The sequence below is a fragment of the Bicyclus anynana genome, chromosome 21 (assembly GCF_947172395.1).
Source record: "Bicyclus anynana chromosome 21, ilBicAnyn1.1, whole genome shotgun sequence".
NCBI lineage: Eukaryota > Metazoa > Arthropoda > Insecta > Lepidoptera > Nymphalidae > Bicyclus > Bicyclus anynana.
Genome location: NC_069103.1, coordinates 13436032 through 13458279, shown reverse-complemented (window position 1 = coordinate 13458279; position 22248 = coordinate 13436032). Strand labels below are relative to the sequence as shown.

The 22248-nt window shown below is 38.4% G+C and overlaps 1 protein-coding gene across 4 annotated transcripts in view; it reads right to left on the bottom strand.

Moving 5' to 3' along the window:
- LOC112054591 (homeobox protein homothorax) overlaps positions 1-22248 on the bottom strand; it is a 430497-nt gene that overhangs the window by 196537 nt on the left and 211712 nt on the right. For 3 of the 4 annotated variants that reach the window (XM_052888253.1, XM_052888254.1, XM_052888255.1), the window contains exon 8: positions 18632-18679. In XM_052888253.1, coding sequence (XP_052744213.1) covers positions 18632-18679 — 48 coding nt within the window. The remainder of the gene's footprint in view (positions 1-18631; positions 18680-22248) is intronic. The other variant, XM_024094433.2, reaches the window with a different exon arrangement.

Below are 22248 nucleotides of genomic sequence, written 5' to 3'. Positions count from 1 at the left end.
TTTTTCAGCGTGGCCCACTGTCACAGCCGCGGTCTGGGCGGGCCTGACAGCTGTCAAACTCGACCTTGACACTGTCAGTTTGACAGCCCGCCATCGATCATCGGCGGTGTTTCACTACGTCACTATTACGTGCTTGCTAGCTTGGTTGCGACTTCTTCCGCGATATTTTTGTATTTCTGCAAATAGTAATAGCTGTAGGTACCTACCTATATACGTAACTACTGCTTCATCCACATGGCGTGTCACGAGGTTCGTGGGTTTGGGGTCTGGGTCGGGTTATCTTATATATCTTATTTCTTCTAGGAAATATTCAATAAAAAATCTCAACCAGGAGTCGGGAAGTTGGTTGCAGAACACATTAAGCTTTAGCCCCGGTCAATAAATATCATAGTGATTGTTAAAGACTTAATGTCACATGTCACATGGCACGTCGATTCTCTTTCTACAAACACTAACGCTTCGAAAATGTGATGGTATGGGAATGACAGATCCGATCGACAACTTTATCACGAAACTGTCGATAGCAAATGTCATTCCCATACTTTTTTTTTATTTTCGAGACGTTTGCGATTGTAGAAAGAGAATCGACTTGCAACATGGCTACAGGCTCTTGTTCTGTAGTAGGGCCCGTTAAAATAGGTTGACAATTATATTAAGAATAATACTAATATAATAAAACTGAAGAGTTTTTTTGTTTGATTGATTGAACGCGCTAAACTCTGGAACTTTTAGTCTGATTTGAAAAATTCTTTCAGTGTTAAATAGCCCACTTATCGAGGAAATCTATAGGCTATATATTATCCCCGTATTCCTACGGAGACGGGAACTACGCGAGTAAAATCGCGCGGCGTCAGCTAGTTAAGTATAATACCAAAAAAAAAACGATTTCTAATGTTACATTTTCACCAATGTTCTATGGTTGTACTAGTTCGACAACTTTGTAACACCGGGAAGCCTTACCCAATAACTAATAAGTAAATGGAATTACATTAATTCTTGCACGAACGTTCAATGCTCAGCTCTGAAGGAAATCGGGAAGCGGAACAAAAAAAAAAATCGAAATCGCTCACGCAAAATTTACTTTGGTTCATTAACTTTACTTAACCTTTATGTTTAATAACATAGAACTCGTCTTACTTAGTTTTTATTTTTCACTAGCCCGCGACTTCGTCCGCGTGGAAACTAATGGAAACTTTCAACCCTTATTCACCTCTATAGGGATTAAATTTTAAAAATTCTCTAATCATATTATATTTTGTATTTTTTCAATGTTTATGCATAAGCAGATAGTTTACTTATTGACACAATAACAAAATAAGAAAAATATTATTGGCCTTATTTGAATGCTCAAAGTCACTCAGCGGGCGATGGAGCGAGCTATGTTTGGAGATTCTCTGCGTGATCGAATCAGGAATGAGGAGATCCGCAGACGAAACTAAGTCACTGATATAGCTCAGCGAGTCGCGAAGGAGAAGTGGCAATGGGCAGGCCACATAGTTCGAAGAGCCGATGGACGTTGGGGTCCCAAGGTGCTGGAATAGTGACCCCGCACTGGAAAGCGCAGTGTTGGTCGACCCCCACTAGGTAGACCACTATATCAAGCGGGTTGCAAGGAGCCGCTGGATGCTGGCGGGGATATCAAGTGGGTTGCAGGGAGCCGCTGGATGCTGGCAGCTCGAGATCGTTGTGGTCCATGCAAAAGGCCTATGTCCAGCAGTGGACGTCTATCGGCTGATAAAGTAAGGTAAACATAATTATCTATGTATTAAGAAGAGAGAAGGATACAAAAAGCAGCCATATCGCTAAGTAGCGATTTCTTTCAGGCTTATTTCGGCAAAAATTCTTTCTTTTTTTATGGATATAACTAACCGGCTGAGTTCGTTGTGGGCTCTTCTCGGACCAAGGCGCATTTGCAACCCTTGTAACTTTAATTCTAAGTTTTCGACTATTATTACCACCATCAGATTGAATAAAATTATGCCATAATCTTAACCTTTCAAAAGTGCTTGTAAACTAAGCCTAATTGAAATAAAGGAATTTTGAATTTTTTTTAATACTATCGCCTATTTTAAAAATACAACCAAACTAGAGCGCATTTTCTCCATATTATTTTCCCACTAGGTACATCGGACCTCTTGTCCAAATGAATATAAAACGTCTGAAAATACGGAGGGTGTGTTTTAGTAATGACATTTTGATGCCCCGCGCACGTGGGCCCATCGACAACACTGTCAATAGAGCATAGACAATGTAGAGCTAAGTGGATGGGGAGGTAAGTAGGAATCGATTACTTAGTTTTTAAATTTCATCATTAACAGTCAATTTAAACGGTCTTTACAGAGCCAAGATAGCCTAAGAGTAGTGATAGCCCAGTGCATATGATCTCTGCCTCCGATCTTGGAGAGTATAGGTTCGAATCCGGTCCGGGACATGCATCTCCGACTTTTCAGTTATGTGCAAAGAAATTAAATATCACATGTCTCATCGTGAGGAAACCTGCATATTGTATGAAGTGTGCCAATCCGCATTAAGCCAGCGTGGTGGACTATTGGCCTAACCCCTCTCATCTCATCATGAGACTCGTGCTCAACAGTGAGCTAAATATCTAGCCGAATATCGCCAGACCTACTGAAGTTATTAAAAAAAATTAAACTCAGTACTTATAACCTACATAACCCGATGATATTGTGATATCTAATGATCGGAACTTTCAACTTTCAGTTCTTCGAAGTATGTGCCCCGCCCATTGCCACTTCAGCTTCGCGACAGGTTGAGCTAAAACCTAACTACTAAATTTAAATTCTTTTTTGGCCCATCTTTATAGTTTAGACCAATCAAAGTTCTGCTCAAAATACTTCGTAAGTACAGTCAAACCCCGATAAATCCAACAATGCCTAAGTAATATTGATTTGTTTATAGAAAAAAAAACAGTTGGCGAAAATAATAATAATAAAATACCTAAATGTAGCATCGCACACTGGGGATTACGGGGCGTAATAAAAAAGCGAAAATACACCTCCTTCAGAATTGTGCCAGTCACGAGGATCGGCGGACTGCGGCCGCGACGCAGGGCTGACACCTGCGTGAAACTAACTTTTCAAATATTGGAAGCGTTGATTTGCAAAAGTTCACTAGAAACAGTTTTTTTTTGCTACACTCACTCTGATATCGATCAGATCAAATCAGATCAGTTGCAAAATCAAAAATAAATACTGTAGGTTTTCAAATATTGTATACAAGAAGGGCGTTACTTTATGAAAGCTCATTAAAACAGTTTTTTTGCTACACTCACTCTGGTATCGGATCGGATGTTGAATTTGTATTATTCAGTTGCAAAATCAAAAATAAAGACTGTAGGTCTGCAGAGAAAACGTTCCCTAGTCTTGATGGATCAATGGTAATGATATGTAAATTACAATTATATAGAAAAAAAGGATATCTCAGCGCAAGAACTAGAAAAAGAAAAAGCTCGACCGATTTAAAATAACAAAAAATAAATGAAAACTTTTTGGCACTAAGCTTTTAAAGCTATTCAAAGTCAAGGATCATTATTAAAATGTAAACTAAAATAAGTAGTTCTGTGGCGTTACGCCAATAATAAAATAAAAAAAACGGACTTAACTGTTGATAAATTTAAGTGTATTGATATATAGACTGCTATATAGGTAATGATAATTTCAGGGAAAAGGAGAAAATTCTACAGTGGCAGCCCTACGTTAACGTAAAATTCACCAGGCCCGCCACCGCTACTTAAATACACACTTTATGTTCATAAATTTAAGGTTTGATTTCCACTAACCGTTCCCTGTGTTTACGCTGTTACCGTACCAGCGATGTAAACGCTCGAATAAATGCGGAACGTATAGAAAAATGTGATTATTCATGCCGACTTTGAAAAAAATATACAAGCGGGTATGACACGGGGCCGACTGTACCCCGCATATATACCTAAATTATCCACAGACATATGTATACAAGGACCCACTTTCTAGGTCGTTGCTCTTTGCCTCATTAAGAATTAAAAAAAAATCGAAGACGTTCGTTCGTCGCCTTTTAAATTAAAAGTATCATATAAATAGTCTAAGAGTGTATGTAGATACAGTAAAGTAATTTGGGATAGTTTAAAAAAAGTATTTTGGAATTTTATTTCAAAGTAGATAAAACTCAATTAACGTGGAAGAAACTTTTAGGTTTACAAGATTTGCCGTTTTCAAACAACATTTTCGTATCCTTATTTTTTCCTTTTTACTTTTCTTTTTTCTATATTGGTCGGTACTTTGTGTTAGGTGTTTGTGCCAAAAAATAATTAAATAAATAAATAAATAATTACTACCTACCTATTAATAATTAGAAGATACCTAAATGTATTTAAACATTTCTCCTATTTTTAACTAGAAACAGATGTTTTAGATATAAATTAAATTTAGAAAGCTAAGCTCAAGGCACGTTATATTCGTTACCAACTTTATAGGCAAGCTTTATTTACTTTAGAAGAAAAACAAAATAGGTGTATGTTGCCCTGCAGCATACACTATGTACGTCTCAATACTACGTCTGAAAAGTGAAAGGTGCGCAGAATGGGTTGCGCACAAAAAACGTAACGCTATCATTCGTTCGTCGAATTTTACTGCCCATTTTTTATCTATACCGGGGGCAATAATGTGAAAAATCGATTCTTAAGGAGTATACTCCAAAAAGGTTTTTTTTAATTTGAAGTAGTTCGTGTCACTTGGTGGTGTGCTCCTGGACTATAAAGAGTTATATAAAGCGTCCGCAGTTTGCCGGAGTGTAAGTGTGCGATAATCGAGAAATCAAATTGTTACCGGTTTTTGGCGCGACGGATATGCAGACAGTTTTCGGTAATCGATATATTCCTATAAATAAAATTGTCCGTCTGTGATTCCAAAATATGTGTTTTCAAGTGCTTTTTGTGCAACTTTTTTATTTTTCTACAAAATACCTACATATTGAAATTAAGATAACCATAATCTATACTAATATTATAAAGCTGAAGAGTTTGTTTGATTGAACGTGCTAATCTCAGGACCAGTAATAAAAGTCCAGCACTTCATATTGACCCAGGGCTCGAACCTAGGACCACGTGATTCAAAGTCACTAACCACAGAACCAATAAGACAATTAAAATACATTACCTAAGCTTGTCGTAAAAATAAAAATAAAATTCCAGAGGTTACTTACTTAAATAGAATAAAGAATGCAAAAATAAAATGCAAGAATACATAACCCGACCAAATGATAATAATTATCTGAATTTTAAAATGATAATCATCTGGTAATAGCGGAATAAGCAAATCCGTTCCAGTTCACAGATTACGATCTACATTCTCAAATTGTCTGTATTATCACTCGTCTAGCAATGTATTGTAACGTTGAAGGACCTCTATGAGTTTTGTTTAACGAGGACAAGTCCTTTATGAAGTCCTAAAATTCCTAGGATTGCAATAAAATAAGTAAGTAAGTAGTTAGTGTTTTAGTGGTGAGTGTTTAATATTGTTTAACATCTTGTAAATAATGTACATAATTTTGAAAACAAAGATTAATTTTTGAGAATGTATAACTTCAACTACAACTAGTAAGCGCAGTGTTGGCCGACCCCCCACCAGGTGGACTGACGACATCAAGCGAGTCGCAGGGATTCGCTGGATGCAGGCGGCTCAGTATCGTGATGTTTGGAAGTCCCTACAAAAGGCCTATGTCCTGCAGTGGACGTCCATCGGCTGATATGATGATGATGATGATGATGATAACTTCAAGGTATATTCTACTTAAAATATATATATAGCATAGCATTTTACGGATTTTATTTATTGAATTTGTGGAAATTATTGAGCGTAGAACAACTGCTATCAAAATCCCTTTATTACTTGAAAATATTGAAACATTTTAAAAAATTGCAGTATCTACTTTTACAAAAAAATTAATATATTATATTATAGTTAAGGTTTTATAATGATTAGAAATCGACTCGGTCTCAGGGCACTCAAGACCGAGAACCTTTAAGTCAAGCAGTGATCCTCCATCAGTATACAATGAGATTAACCGATTAATCTTGTAAGAATAAGGTTACTTTTTAAGAAGAGGCTAGGTCAAGAGTAGTCTAAATAGTATCGTAGCAAGTGGAAGGATAATCTCTGTCAACCCGTACAGGAATGAGGCGTCATGATATGTATGCATGTACTCGTATGTAAGTATGAATAAGGATATCATATCACCCCAAGACAGGTGTATTTAACAGACATGTCCCACGTTAACAGTGTAACATGGAACGTGTAGCGTAGCATTGTATTAGCCCGGTTCGCGAGACGATGCAAGACACCCCGCCGCGCTGCCACCTCCAGATGTCGCTACTGTTAATTACCTCCTCTCAAAACCTACTGCCTGCTCATGTTAGCCTGGTAATTTTGGTATCATCACAACCCTTGTTGTATGTAAATATAGTATAATGTATGTTTGTATATTTATCAATCATAAATTACTATGCTTGTATAGTGGTTACGTAGCACAAATTACATCTTTCATAGACTCTTTGCATACATTTCGTTACACTGTATAGAGCTCACCAAAGGTGCACATAATCTAAGGGTGCCCACATTTAACACTAAATGATTTTTTCAATTAGAACCAGTAGTTCTTGAGATTAGCGCGTTCAACCAAACAAACAAACCATTCAGTCCTGAAACGCTTAGGCCATTCTCCCACGAAAATACCTACAAGCGACACGTATGTGGGTAAACAGCCTTATTTTCGCCAAAATATCCCTGTTTTTATTTCATCCGTTGCAGACGTTTGCTCGTAACTAAACTGAAACTTTAGTGGATGCTGCTATTTTAATGAAACAGTGACGTGTTTAAAATTAGTCGGGTGGCGAGTGGCATGGCATGGCTCCGTGGCATGGCGTGGCCTCGTGGCATGGCGTGGCTTGGTGTGGCGTGGCGGGTGTGCACGTGGTCCCTGTAAATATTTTTGGAGGCAATCGATTTCCGAAATCCATTCTGTACCCTCGCACCGCGTGTACAATAATAGGATGGATACGACTGTGAATTTATTTTAATTTCAATTTTATTTCAGTTGCCATGGTGATACGAAAAAAAAGAAAAAATAGAGGACAGAAGAGAGCTTCTTGCTCTTTTATTCCATCATTCATCAGTAGCAGGAAAATCTGGATGAAGAAATGATAAGTGGTTCCGCGTTGGCCAAGTAGTTATGGGGAGTTTATTTTAGTCCGTGTAGTAAGTCGGATATGCCCTGCCAAACAGCTGGTAGAAGTCTTTAGGATTTTGCCTAATTTTCCTTGTTAATTCAAGTTAACTGTGGTAAAATAATAATTAGATAATTTCATATTAAAAGTCAATGTTTAGTCATTATTTTTTTGTCTAGGTACACCACAAAAATCTTGTAATAATAAGGAGTAATATATGTATACTTAAACGGCCAATCACATGGCTAAGTGCGGAAACGGCCCAGAAGAAAGAAGAAGGAGTAATATATACTAGCGTTGAGTAAAAAGGCAAGTAGTTATGGTACGTTGGTTAACCTTAGTGGATGATAAAATCCAAATAAAAAGGTGTTTTCAATGAAACTTTCACCGTTTTATTATTCCAAAGGAAACAAGAACATCAAAAAGCTGCAAAAGCAATAAAATTTATTTGCATACGTAATAATATGTAGCAAAATAATATAAGCTAATTTGTATACTGATCGATTAAAGCGTTTAATAAACGTGTTTCGTATAAACGATCAAAAGCATCTGCTGGTAAATAAATATTTCCAATTCAATTAAAGTATTTGTGAATGGTTTTAAGGTGTGTCGAATTTGGGGTGTGTTTATGGAATTATAATATTACGTCAATGATATGTGTGCAGTGCGTGTGTGTAAGTATATCAAACAACACTTTAAACAAGACATTGCATAACGCATAACGACTTCCTGTATTCGATAGAGAAACAAACACTGTAATTTGTAAATATAACACACATACATTTTATATTGAATTACCTACAATGTCAGTGAGCTAAATTATGTGATTCACTGTAAATCTACACAAATGTAAAAGAACGTAAAAAGATCTCATTTTTGATCGATTTTAAGGTAGTAGGTTTCTTTTACGACTTTGTTAGTTTGGAATTGATTTAACTTTTGGATATTTTTTTGTCTTAGCAACGATTATTAAGGAAAAAGAAGCTGCAGAATTTAGACTTAGCTAAAACTTTCTTTGGTAAACGCACGAAAAGAGTTTCAGTTGTTTTGGATATTAGCGTGAACAGACGAACTGATTAAACTATATAACATTTTAAAGTTTGTCAAACCTAATAACTCAGTTTCTAGCTCGTGTTTAAGTTCAAAAAACTTTAATTCTACTAATTTAGCAACTACCCCCCATCGAAAACCCGAAAACCGCGAGCCAACAGTCTTATCCCCAATAATCTGCCGGCATTAGCGCGTATCGCACGGGCCTAGCATCATTAATCTACGTGACAGTTCAAAATTTAGTTACAGAGGGCCCCCTCCTGCCCCCGCGTAACCCCCGCATCGCCCCACCCCCGGCGAGCTCCGGCGTTCGAATTTCGAACGTGGCAAGTTTTTGAGGCACTTCTCTAAATAAGGATTGTTGAAAAGTTTGGTTTCTAATTTCGATGTTGTTTACGTTATCTAGATCTACGTGTATAGATTATATTTAAATAGATTCATGCTTCGTGCTTTTACTCTTGGTGGATGGATTGACTATTTTTTTTTTAATTCTTATTCATATTTCGTTTTTTGAAACATGATTTGATCGTGATTTTTTTGCTATGAAGTTTTTTTTCAACAGGTAACAAGTTGATTAAGTTCTCTCTTCACATTAGATGACGCTGCCAGTCTATGATGGAAGGGAACTTGGAAAGGTTTAAATTTTATCTAAATGAACCTCTGACGGTTTCTTCGCGGCATCGTACGTCTTTGCTGTGACGATGGTGACAAGCCAAGCCACAGACAAGACCTGACCTAATTTTGAAATAATAAAATCGTTTTTGACTTGAACTGGGAATCGAACTCACAGCATTTACCAACTGCGCCAGAGGGGTCGCCAAAAGTTTTTGAATGACACAGATACGAAGCCATTTCAAGATTGTCTTCTGTACAAGGGGTCCAATATATGAAACGTCTCCATCACAAAACTCCATTTATTTTATTGTTATTGTTAAAGAGCCGTTCGAGTCTCGAGAAACCGCTAAACATAACGTTGACACGTTCAAAAACGGTTGTATCGCGAGATTCAAATTTCGAACGCGATATCCAAGATGGCGACCTTCGCAAGTCGTATATCAATCGTGATTTACGCGCCACGGTCGAGGTCGACGCCCGCCCGAATTTCGTTCAGAAATGCACTCGCCGAGTAATTTATTTGTGACCATCTATTATTTTGTAGACTCACGAGGTCCTAAACGCAGCTGACATTAATATATCATTTTACGCGACGGCCTACCTTGTAGCTATCTCTGTCTTGCCCGAGACGCGCAGATAAGACGGAAAGGGACAGAGGCACGGGGGCGCGTGGTTTGCGTTTTCACTTTTTATAGTAGCAATATATTTGATCAGCTGATCGCCATGACGTTTACTGCGCGTGTGTAATGTTTTTCATAATTTATATTATAGTTTTTTGTGTTTTTACACTCGTTGGCTAGGTCGTGGTTTATTTATAATGTCGGATATTTATCTAACGGTGTTGCCAGCTTCCGTATTGACATATAAATTTTGTGTTATCGACTGGACGGCGGGCGTTCGGTTAAAACGCTTAAGCTGGCTTCAATGATATTAGGTATTTGAATAAGTGGTGATTATTGCATGCATTTGCGATTTCACAGCTCAGACACACAATTAAATTAATGTACAGTTTTTATCGACAATTTTTGGTTTACGTTTTTTGTTTTAGTAGTATAGTCATCCTCATCTTAGTGTTAAGAATGAAATTGATTACCTAAATCATTAGGAATATGGTTGTCGGTTTTATAAGAATAATGTGTAGGTACTATTCATCATCGACTAAAACTTATTACGCAGACGATCATTTTATGTGACTTATTTGTGTTACAGTTAACTACAGTTTGTTATGACGTCACAAAACCTATCTTTTGCCTCCTTGGCAATATAGGATTTTATATTTTTGAACACATTTATTTACTAATTGTGTCCTGTGGTACCTGTTAGGTACAATAAGAATGTCGGATTAAAAAGTAGCCAATATGTACTAGTAGAGATCTAGACTAAGATCTAGAAATCCGTTCAGCTATTTTATGTTAACTTAAGCTCTATATCAATATTTTTTTTTCATTATGACATTTATAACTGTCAATATTAGTGAAATAGTGGTGAACCTCTATTATTTTTCTCTAGTCAATGGCTCACTTTATGATGTGCTAGCGAAGCGACTGCCATTTTTAATTTTACAAAAAAATTGCTAATTCGTATAATATTTTCATACATATCTCAGAGTTAATTGGTGTCAGTTTTGTCTGTCTGTCAGTTATTTACGTGTTTGGCGGAGTTTTTACGCCAGTTAACACTGATTGAGAACTGGTTCCGAAAAACTAATGGAGATATAAATTATGTGTAAGAAAGAAAGTTATTTTATAAATTAAACGAATGAGTTACTACTTTCTTGGCGAATTCTGCGATTGTTTTTTTTTTGACGAATTAAATTGATGGATACTGGTAGGTTGGTGATGATGTGATGTGAAAACCATCATTTTAATAGATTAACATTTCGAAGTGCCATACAGGGTCTTTAAATACTTGCATTAATCTGTTTTTCAGTATTTTTTTGTTGAAGCGGCAACAGAAATTTATCATCCGTAAAAATTCCAACTGTCTATCACGGTTTATAAGAGACAGTCAGAAGATGCAAATTCATTTTCAGAAAGTGTGTTCCAAGTGTGTTTCCTCGCAAATGTATTATAAAACGTCTTATGACATACTTGCGCTTTGATAATTACAGCCTCTGCTTCCTTACTATAGCTCTCGCCTTTGGCTCGAGCTGCAATATCGCCTCGGCTGTAATTTTCAACTTACCGCACTTATGTCATAATGTACTATTATAGATCAAAAATGTTTTTGGACGTGCAAAATATTCAGGATAGGATGAATTTTTTTTTCCCAATTCGGGCACTAATTAATTACAAATTCAAAGTTTTATTTAAATACAGATTATAGATTTTTGGCTGGTGGGTACCGCCAAGTGATTTAGCGTTCGTACGATGCCGTGTAGAAACCGAAAGGAGTGTAGATTTTCATCCTCCTCCTAACAAGTTAGCCCGCTTCCATCTTAGATTGAATCATCACTTACCATCAGGTGAGATTGTAGTCAAGGGTTAACTTGTAAAGAATAATAAAAAAAAAAAAAAAACTCTGGTGACAAACGGACAGACAGCGTAGTCTTAGTAATAAGGTACCGTTTTACCCTTTAAAGAACCTTCTTTAAAAATTATGAAATAATAAATGACGATGATTGAAAACCCAAGTAAACCCGTACAACTAACCTAGTATAACATTCTGTAGAGACATGTACACGTCGGATGCATTAGCAACGGTATCCGTGTCGGTCGGTTGTGCGTCCATTAATCACGTGCGTCCGTGGGTAGCACTACAAGATGCGTTAGTTACTTTGAACCTTTGGCGCAGTGGTGGACGCAGACATGTAGCGGTCACCAGTTCGATACCTGAATTTTATTTTTAGTTTGCCATTGACTATGATCTCATCTGATGTTAAGTGACGATGCAGCCTAAGATGGAAGCGGGCTTACTTGGAAGAGGGACAAGTTTATCTATATCTCTGCCTCTCTCTCTGTTTCTACAGTGCATCGTACGGGAACACCAAATCGCCTGGCGGTATCTCTATTCTCTTTGCCCGCAGGGTAGTACTGCCACCAATTTTTAATAGCGAACGCTCGTGACTTTAAGTAGGTATAGATTTGAAGATTTGAAAACAGCTTAACATTCGAGAAATTTTGTTTTTTTTTTTCTTTACAAGTTAACTCTCGACTACAATCTCACCTGATGGTAAGTGATGATGCAGTCTAAGATGGAAGCGGGCTAACTTGTTAGGAGGGGGATGAAAATCCACACTCCTTTCGGTTTCTACACGACATCGTACCGGTACGCTAAATCGCTTGGCGGTACGTCTTTGCCGGTAGGGTGGTAACTAGCCATGGCCGAATCAACCAGCCAGACCTGGACCAATTAAGAAAATCTCAATCTGCCTAGCCGGGGATTGAACCCAGGACCTCCGTTTTGTATACGCGCATACCACTGCGCCACAGAAGCCTTCAAATATTATTGAATTGAATAATTATTGAATGAGATATTCATCATCATCATCACCCATATTTGGTTCACTGTTGAGCATGAGTGTCTTCTCAGAGTGAGAGAGGTTAATAAATTAAATGAGATATATTCCCAAGTTACATTCAATTTTAAATTTGAAATGAAATGTATCAGTATCAAATTAGCCTGCGACCATTTTAGACATCGATCACAATTAAATCTCCGATAATTTAAATTAAGTGTATTTCTTTTTTTATTTTTATAATAAGTAGTTAATATATTAGCTGTAAGTAGCTAATATAGATAGGTACGTAGTTTTAATATTATTGTAAAATTAAACAAATGAAAAAAAATATCTCATAAAATAATTACCTAAATTAAATAATGTTTATAAGTTTCATTTCAAATTTGAAATTATGTTCGTTGACGTTTTTGGATACGCAGACTTGGGTATAAAATATCGATCATTATTAAAGTTTACGGAATTTGTCGACAGATGTCGCTAGTCACACTGTGTCAACAAAGATAAGGTGACACGCTGTTTAGTTATTTACACAAACAGTTATCTCTTGATGTCTTAATTATCACCTGTTTAACTCTATGTGTAAGGTATTTTACCTCTAATTTTATAGTTTACTAAAACAAACGTATTTGTACCTTTTTATGCTTTATAGAAAAAAACACGTTTTTTAGAAATTAGAAAATTCAATTTTATTTCTATGTACTGATGTACTGATTATGATATTTGACGTAGGTACGGTAATCCTACGGGCGGGGATCGAACCCATGACCATGGTGACAATCATGTAACTATTGACGCTAAACTCGGTCTATAATTCTTTTAGTCTAAGTTCGTATTTTAAATAGCATGAAAATTGAAATAATGTATGAAAAATCAACAGCTGACCTAAGTATTATTATGTTGGTACCATTGTAAAATGCTAATATGAAACACCCAATACCGCGATTTGAAACAAAGAAAAAAATATACCACCCATCCCTGTCGCACGGCACCGCGTCGGAAAAGGACAGTGACATTTAATTTCAGCCCGTCCATATTTTATGATAAATAGCAAAACGAGAACGCCTGAGTGTGTTCCCGTGTCCGATTGATATTGTTTGAATTTAATTTATTTTATGCATCGCGGGGATTTCGCGCCAAATGAATACGCCGTTTCCGAACTGACAACATTTTAAAATTAAAACCGAGCGCATGCTTGATTTTTGAAATTGGAATGACTACGTCATCCCCGGACAGCGTGTATGAATATGAATGAATACGGTATGAAAGCAATCGATTTGTGATTTTATTATCTGTGGACTGTGATACATTTTATATACATAGGTGCCCAAGATATTATTTTCATTCCATTTCCTTTAAGTGTGTTTTGCATTGGCCTTTCCCCCATCCATTTTGAATGGTTGGGATCTGGCCAACTTAGTAAATTATACCTATTGGTTAGCCATATCTGTTACAAGATGGGTTATCGACTTTGTATATTCCAATTATATATTTGGCCTTTACATTTCTTTCGTGGCTCAGAAAGCATTATGAAATATGAAGTCATCAAATTCGGTCACTAAACAACCTGATGTTACTCATGAGATTTAAATTTGGAATTTATTTCGCATTGTGATTTCTGAACGACTTTTTATTTAACTGTAAATAGAATAAAGTTCTATATTTGAATTTAAATAAAAGTAGTTTTTAAATATCTGACTGATCATAATCAGGTATATCGGAGTGCTAGGGTGTTTCGAAGATAAAATAACCTAGTATATAATAGAAAGAAAGGATGCCCAGCAATGGGATGATAATTCCAATTCCATTATTTATTTTTAAAGAGCATGGCAACTCATGAGATTTAAATTTGGAATTTATATCGCATTGCGGTTTCCGAACGACTTTTTAATTAACAGCGAACAGACTGAGGGGTGTAAGGGGGAGGCTAGTACCAGTCAGTCTCCCCAACTGCCAACCTCACCTGCTCGTGGTGCACCCTGCAGATGGACCGACGAGGCTCTGGCGACCGACGAATGGCGGTATATCCATTCCCACAGGCTAGATTACGAAATGCCTCAGGCCGGTGTCGGGCAGCAGCGACACCGGCGCGAGTAATCTAGCACTGCGCTGACCAACCCGCATGCCCAGCGTGGTCAGTACTGGGCAAAACTTTGTATGGACGGCAAAAACAAAACACAGCCCCTAGTCCCCGGCAGCCCCGCTATTCCTGGCTCTGGCAGCGGTTATGGTAACGGCGGGGCAAGGGGTGTTAAGAATCTCCGGCAGAGATTCCGCTGCCAACCCCGACGACTAGACCTGGCAACATACAACGCACGCACTTTGAGGTCCGACGAAAAGGTCATCGAGCTGGAAGAAGTTATGAGCAAGTTGCACTGGGATATCATAGGATTGTCTGAAGTCCGAAGAGAGGGGGAGGGCTCGATAATCCTTGAATCCGGCAACATGCTCTACTACCGGGAGGGCGACCAACAGTCCCAGGGTGGTGTCGGATTTATCGTTCACAAGTCCCTCGTGAACAATGTTGTAAAAGTCGAGAGTGTGTCGAGCAGGGTAGCGTTCCTGGTCCTCCGAATTACCAAACGGTATTCGTTGAAGGTTATACAGGTTTACGCACCGACCTCGACACATCCCGACGAGGAGGTAGAGGTATTGTATGAGGATATTTCTAAAGCCATACATGCCTCAAACTCTTATTACAATGTTGTGATGGGGGATTTTAACGCAAAGCTGGGCGAACGTAGCGGTTCAGAGTTGAAAGTGGGACGATTTGGATATGGACAACGGAACGATAGGGGCCAAATGTTGGCTGACTTCATGGAGAAGGAGGGCCTCTTTATGATGAACTCCTTCTTCAAGAAGCCACCACACAGGAAATGGACCTGGATGAGCCCCGATGGTTCCACGAAAAACGAGATCGACTTCATCTTGTCTACCAGACGGCAAATATTCAACGATGTTTCTGTGATCCATAGGGTGAAAACCGGTAGCGATCACCGAATGGTTAGAGGCACGTTGAATATCAACATTCAGCTGGAACGGTATCGACTGGTGAAGTCTACGCTCCGACCTACTCGTGCCCATATTCAAAACCCCGAGTCCTTTCAACTAGAACTGCAGAACCGCTTTGATTGCCTAGCAAATTGCGAAACTGTGGACGATCTGAACAACAGGTTCGTGGAAACTGTCCATTCCGTTGGGTCTAAGTTCTATAAGACCCACCGTGCGAAAAGAACCAAAAAGTTCTCGGACCAAACACTTAAACTCATGGAAGAGAGGCAAGAAATGAGATTACAGTCTTCAGCAGATGCGTCAAAATACCGACAAATCAGTAGACAGATCTCTAAGTCGCAAACCAGCGACTTGCGAAATTTCAATACAGAGCGTATTAAAAATGCGATTGAAAATAATCGAGGCTCGAAAGTTTTCGCCAGAGATCTGTCTATTGGACAGAGGCAGCTGACGCGTTTGAAGACCGAACACGGTAATCTAATTTCTTCCAAGCCCGAGTTATTAAGTGAGGTCGAGAAGTTCTATGGACAGCTATACACGACTACTCAGCAGCCTGTTGCCAATTTGGCTAAAGACCCCAGAGCCAAGTTGACCCGACACTATACCGAAGATATCCCGGACGTCAGCCTATACGAGATTAGTGTGGCTCTCAAACACCTGAAGAACAATAAGGCGCCAGGTGAGGACGGAATCACAGCAGAACTCCTGAAAGCGGGTGGAAAACCGATACTTAAAGTCCTTCAGCGATTGTTCAATTCCGTCATTCACGAGGGCACGACGCCTGAGGCGTGGCATAGGAGCGTGGTGGTTCTGTTCTTCAAAAAAGGTGACAACACCTTGCTGAAGAATTACAGACCCATCTCGCTGCTAAGCCATGTTTACAAATTGTTCTCGAGAGTCATTACGAATCGTCTCGCTAATAGGTTTGACGACTTCCAGCCTCCCGAACAAGCCGGTTTCCGAAAAGGCTTTAGTACCATAGACCACATCCATACGCTGCGGCAGGTTATACAGAAGACTCACGAGTATAACCAGCCACTTTGCTTAGCGTTTGTGGACTATGAGAAAGCCTTCGATTCGGTGGAAACCTGGGCTGTGCTAAGGTCATTGCAGAGATGCCGAATTGATTACAGGTATATCCAAGCGTTGAAGTGCTTGTACGAAAACGCCACTATGTCAGTCCGTATTCAGGATCAGACTACGAGGCCAATCCAGTTGCAGCGAGGAGTGCGTCAGGGAGATGTGATCTCTCCGAAGCTATTTACCGCCGCACTGGAAGACGTCTTTAAGCTTCTGGACTGGAGCGGACTTGGCATCAACATCAATGGCGAGTACATCACTCAACTGCGGTTCGCGGATGATGTAGTCATCATGGCACAGACTCTGGATGACCTTAGTACCATGCTCAATGACCTCAGCAGCGTTTCTCAACAGGTGGGCCTGAAAATGAACATGGGCAAAACAAAAATAATGTGTAATGCTCATGTATCGCTCCACCCAGTTATAGTTGAGAACGCTGCACTCGAAATTGTAGACGAATACATATACCTAGGACATATGATCCAGTTAGGTAGGTCCAATTTCGAGAAAGAGGTGAACCGTCGAATCCAACTCGGCTGGGCTGCATTCGGGAAGCTTCGCGACATCTTTTCGTCCGAAATTCCTCAGTGCCTGAAGACAAAAGTCTTCGAACAGTGCGTGTTGCCAGTGATGACCTATGGTTCCGAGACTTGGTCGCTAACTATGGGCCTCATAAGAAGGCTTAGAGTCACACAGAGGGCGATGGAACGAGCTATGTTAGGAGTATCTCTGCGTGATCGAATCAGAAATGAGGAGATCCGCAGAAGAACCAAAGTCACCGACATAGCTCAACGAGTTGCGAAGCTGAAGTGGCAATGGGCGGGGCACATAGTTCGAAGAGCCGATGGACGTTGGGGTCCCAAAGTGCTGGAATGGCGACCCCGCACTAGTAAGCGCAGTGTTGGCCGACCCCCCACCAGGTGGACTGACGACATCAAGCGAGTCGCAGGGATTCGCTGGATGCAGGCGGCTCAGTATCGTGATGTTTGGAAGTCCCTACAAAAGGCCTATGTCCTGCAGTGGACGTCCATCGGCTGATATGATGATGATGATATGATGAACAGACTGAAATTCTATATTTGAATTTAAATAAAAATAGTTTTCAAATATCGCCCAATGTTATTATAAATGAACCGTGCAATAATGAGCACAAAGGTGATTTTCGATCAGTCACATGTGGCAACATTTCACGTTTTAAAACGTCGTAAAGACCCGCCATCGCCCCGGACAATAAAGAACGGTAACGTAAAAGTTTTATGGGCGATTTTTGTGTGTTTATTACAAATGAAAGTTGTTCGAACGCTAATAAATTAACATGCTTTAATGACCTAATCAAAGTTTATGACGCGAGGCGAATCCCCGCCTGACTCCTAGTGTTGCTCGCTCAGGGTTACCAGGTATATGACATTCTCCCGACAAGTCCGGAATTTTTGAAATAGGAATGTTTATTTTACAAAACTATTATCCATAATTTTTTTAATTAAGGTAATTTGTACTCTTTCCGTAAAAATATTACAAGAGTTATTTCTAAGAAAAGGCATTGTAGAAGAATAGATGGGTGGGTGGTAAGATAGGTATCTTCCAGAGTTTGATTATAATTATTTTACAAAATGTCAGTAACAACAAACAAATTAAGTAATCAAACGTTTAATAGACAGTAGGAATAGTTTAGGAATAGGTAGGCCTTCGCCAAAGTTGGGCAAACAAAGTGCTGGTGTCACCTTAGGATTAGAAACAATATAAAATATGTACTAAATTGTCTGAATTAAGGCTATTCATATTATTAGAGGAATAGTTTGATTTTCTTCTGATTTCTATTTTGAAATTCATTTTTAAATCACAGCTCTACTTCGAATTTATAGGTATTACTATTAAGTGCACTTTGTTAAAAAAATAATAATAAAAAATATTCAAGAACATAAATGCCAAATAATAATTTAAAATAATCTAATTTGTTAATTTGTTGAAAAATAAATTACCTTGGTCAAAATATTTTAAGTCATAAAATATAAAACGTCATTAAAACATGATGACGTCACTAAATAGTCTGTCATAGACCCGGACGTCTGGTAACCCTACGCCCGATTAACTTATTTCGCGTCGAGAAAAAAAAATTACCGCCCGGTCGACCGTAATTATTTTTCGAGTTTTATGAAGATTGGAAATTTTTGTTAACATGATCGTTTTTACAGCCTCACCATGATTTATGGGGCTCCGTGGTGTCTCGCGCCACTTACCCATGGCATCTGGAACAAAGAACAAGTTTATGGTTAATAGTTGCCATTAAAATAACCAAAGGATTTCGTGTACTTATATCCTATCTATATAATATGTAGGTGAATCCAAATAAAAAAAAATCAGCCCAGAATAGGAAAATTGGTGGTGTCAATGAGACTGTTTTTTTTTATTGGGTTTCACCGGCTTCAGTACGTTGCTTGTAAAGATTCACTCTGGTTTCTCTGTGCATCTGAACTTGATTATACATGATGATACAAGACAGACAACTTTTAGAAATTATTTATAAATTATATAAAATACTAGCTGACACCGCGCGGTTTAACTCGCGTGGTTCACGTTCCCGTAAAAATACGGGGATAATATATAGCCCATAGCCTTCCTCGTTAAATGAGCTATCTAACACTGAAAGAATTTTTCAAATCGGACCAGTAGTTCCTGGGGGTTCAAGTAAACAAACAAACTCTTCTGCTTTATAATATTAATAAAATATACAAGCTAAAATCGAACCTAGACTTTTTATAAAACTTACTGCTTCATAATATCTGTTATCAAACAAAATACCGGCGCACGAGTTCGTTTGTATCGTTATTTTAAAAAAAAACATAAGCCATCTATAGTGTCTATGGTTGTCATTAAAAAAATATTCTCAAATGATCAGAGATTATAATTCCTAAACTTGTAAGAAGAGATACGCAGTGAACTATATTGGGCTGTTATCATCCGTTATCAATTCTTAGAGCGTTATCATATCGGGCCGGATTTGACATAATGACAGTTCTTGACAGGTTGACAGGTGACGGGTTGTGTAGAGTAGCTGTGTATAGACACTTCGGTGACACAATTTTAATTAATTTAATTATAACTGACAGATTTAAGGCCAACGCATTTAGGTGGCTAAATACGAGTAGGTTCGTTCGTCACTACACTGTTCTCTGAAGCGTAAAGAGTAACTATAGTGGATACGTAGCGATACGGGACGGGATGAAACATCTGCGGGACGGGACGTGATGTCTGCGAGACGGGACGTGACGTCTGCGGGACGGAACTTGACGTCCGTGGGACGGGACTTGCCAAACGTCGTCATCTATACTTCTGTACTAATATTATAAAGCTGAAAAGTTTGTTTGTTTGATTAAACGCGCTAATCTCAGAAACTACTGGTCCGCTTTGAAAAATTCTTTCAGTGTTAGATAGCCCATTTATGGAGGAAGGCTATAGGCTATATAAAATCACCATATTCCTACGGGAACGGAAACCACGCGGGTGAAACCTCGCGGCGTCAGCTAGTCCATGATATTTGTCCCGTCCTTGCACCTGTATATTTACATTCCGCAGCTTACGTATATATTTTTATGATACTATCCGACGCCGCGTAGTTTCATGATTACATTAAGCTAATTGCTGATGATAGGTATATATTTAAACTAGCTAGGTTTCACCCGCGTGGTTCTCGTTCCCGTAGGAATACGGGGATAATATATACTCTATAGCCTTCCTCGATAAATGGGTTATCTAACACTAAAAGAATTTTTCAAATCGGACCAGTAGTTCTTGAGATTAGCGCGTTCAAACAAACAAACAAACTCTTCAGCTTTATAATATTAGTATAGATTGGTAAAATAATTTTTAATATCGGTTCAGTAGGTACTCTTAAAACCTATTCGCTACAACTAAAAAGAAAATCGTTCCTCTTTATACTCTTAAAACAGTCTCCAGCAGTGTCATGCATTTCATATACCTTTACCTATATTGGATAAGAAATTTTTAATTTTACACACATATCATATTGCATACCTTATTCAAAAACTGTATGCACGCCAGTGCTCTGAAGATATTATCTCATAACTGAGTTAGCGCAAAAAAAGCAGAGTGCGATTTTTATTTCACAATTGCGAAATAAGTTGAGCATGGCGGTCTTGTTCCGCGTGGAATCTCTACAATGTTGTTTTAGCACACCATTAATGAAACTTTATGGCGGCCAGCGAAGCGGAGACGCGGCCAACGGCCACTGCTAAATAAATAATTAACCGTAACAACTGATTAAAGACTTTTTTGTCTTAACTATTTGTTGTATCAACAATCATAACGATTTTGTCTGTCACAGACGTACCGCCAAGCGATTTAGCGTTCCGGTACGATGTCGCGGAGAAACCGTTGGATAGAATATACTTTTGTGCATCTTTTAAACACGCTTCCATTAGACTGTATCGTAACTTAAAATGCGTACAACAAGCATAATAATTACTTAATAACTTCAAGGCATACATAAAAGCTGATACATACATAGTTCGAAAAGCCGGTGGACGTTGGGGTCCCAAAGTGCTGGAATGACCCCGCACTAGTAAGCGCAGTGTTGGTCGACCCCCCACCAGGTGGACTGACGACATCAAGCGAGTCCCAGGGATTCGCTGGATGTGGCTCAGTATCGTGATGTTTGGAAGTCCCTACAAAAGGCCTATGTCCTGCAGTGGACGTCCATCGGCTGATATGTTGATGATAATGATGATACATAAAAGCTTGCTATTTTGAGATATCTTGCAATTTAATTTGCTAACGCACTCTCTCTGGCTAAAGCCTTGTAGATTCTACTATTACGAGTATTTATGTAATGTTATGTACTGTCTATTAAATCATTATGCGACTTTTTGTAGCGCGACAAGTCTCCAGTGCGTTCAAACACTAAAAAGAAGTTTTTTCCTTCGTCTCAGAGAGCGGTCGCCGGTTTGGTTCTATTTACATTCCGACTGGGCACGGCCGTCCGGTTGCACGGTTCTCGATCAACTGTATAAGTTCAGTGATTGCTTAAAAAATTAGTACAACTACCTTCATATACTTAATACTTAAAACTAAAAAAAAATATAGCATAACAAATTACGTTTTTCCTTTAAGAATTTTGTTGCATAATCTAAAAGAAGATTTCCAATCAACGTAAAAATATAGTGTGGATAAACTACCAGCTTAGTAATTTATTAATAGATTTCTTTAGTGTCTCTTCAGTGTTGTTAATTAAATAAATTATTTCACATTTTCATGCTATTCATTACTCTGTATCAGCGACGAATGACGATGCCGAGTTAAGAAACGTGTGATTGTACGACAGATAAACAATAAGTAAATAAAATAAACACGTATTAGATTATAATGTGTGGCGTAGGTATATTAAAATTAGCTAATATTTTAAGAGTATTTATTATTATTACTACAACCCCGTGAATGTTTCTTTATTATGAATGAGGACAGGAAGCGAGAAGCGAAAAAACAGTGCGTTGTTTGAATATGTTTAAGCTTCCCAAGATACTTCAATGGCTACGTCATGTCCACTGAAAAAGATTCAACCATAAAAATGTATTCGACAGTTACTTGCAAAGGAATAATATCTTGGTCTTTACAAATATTTAAACGTCTACTTTGTAAGATTTCATTTCTCAGCCTCCTCAATTCTAAAATAATTTAATCGATGATTAACTAATCGTCGGTTTGACAGACACAGACGTATGGTTACGCCGAGCCCGGCCGCCGCGTGTGACGCAGCCATACTTGGAAATGTACGTATGATTCCGCTTACTTGCCACGGACG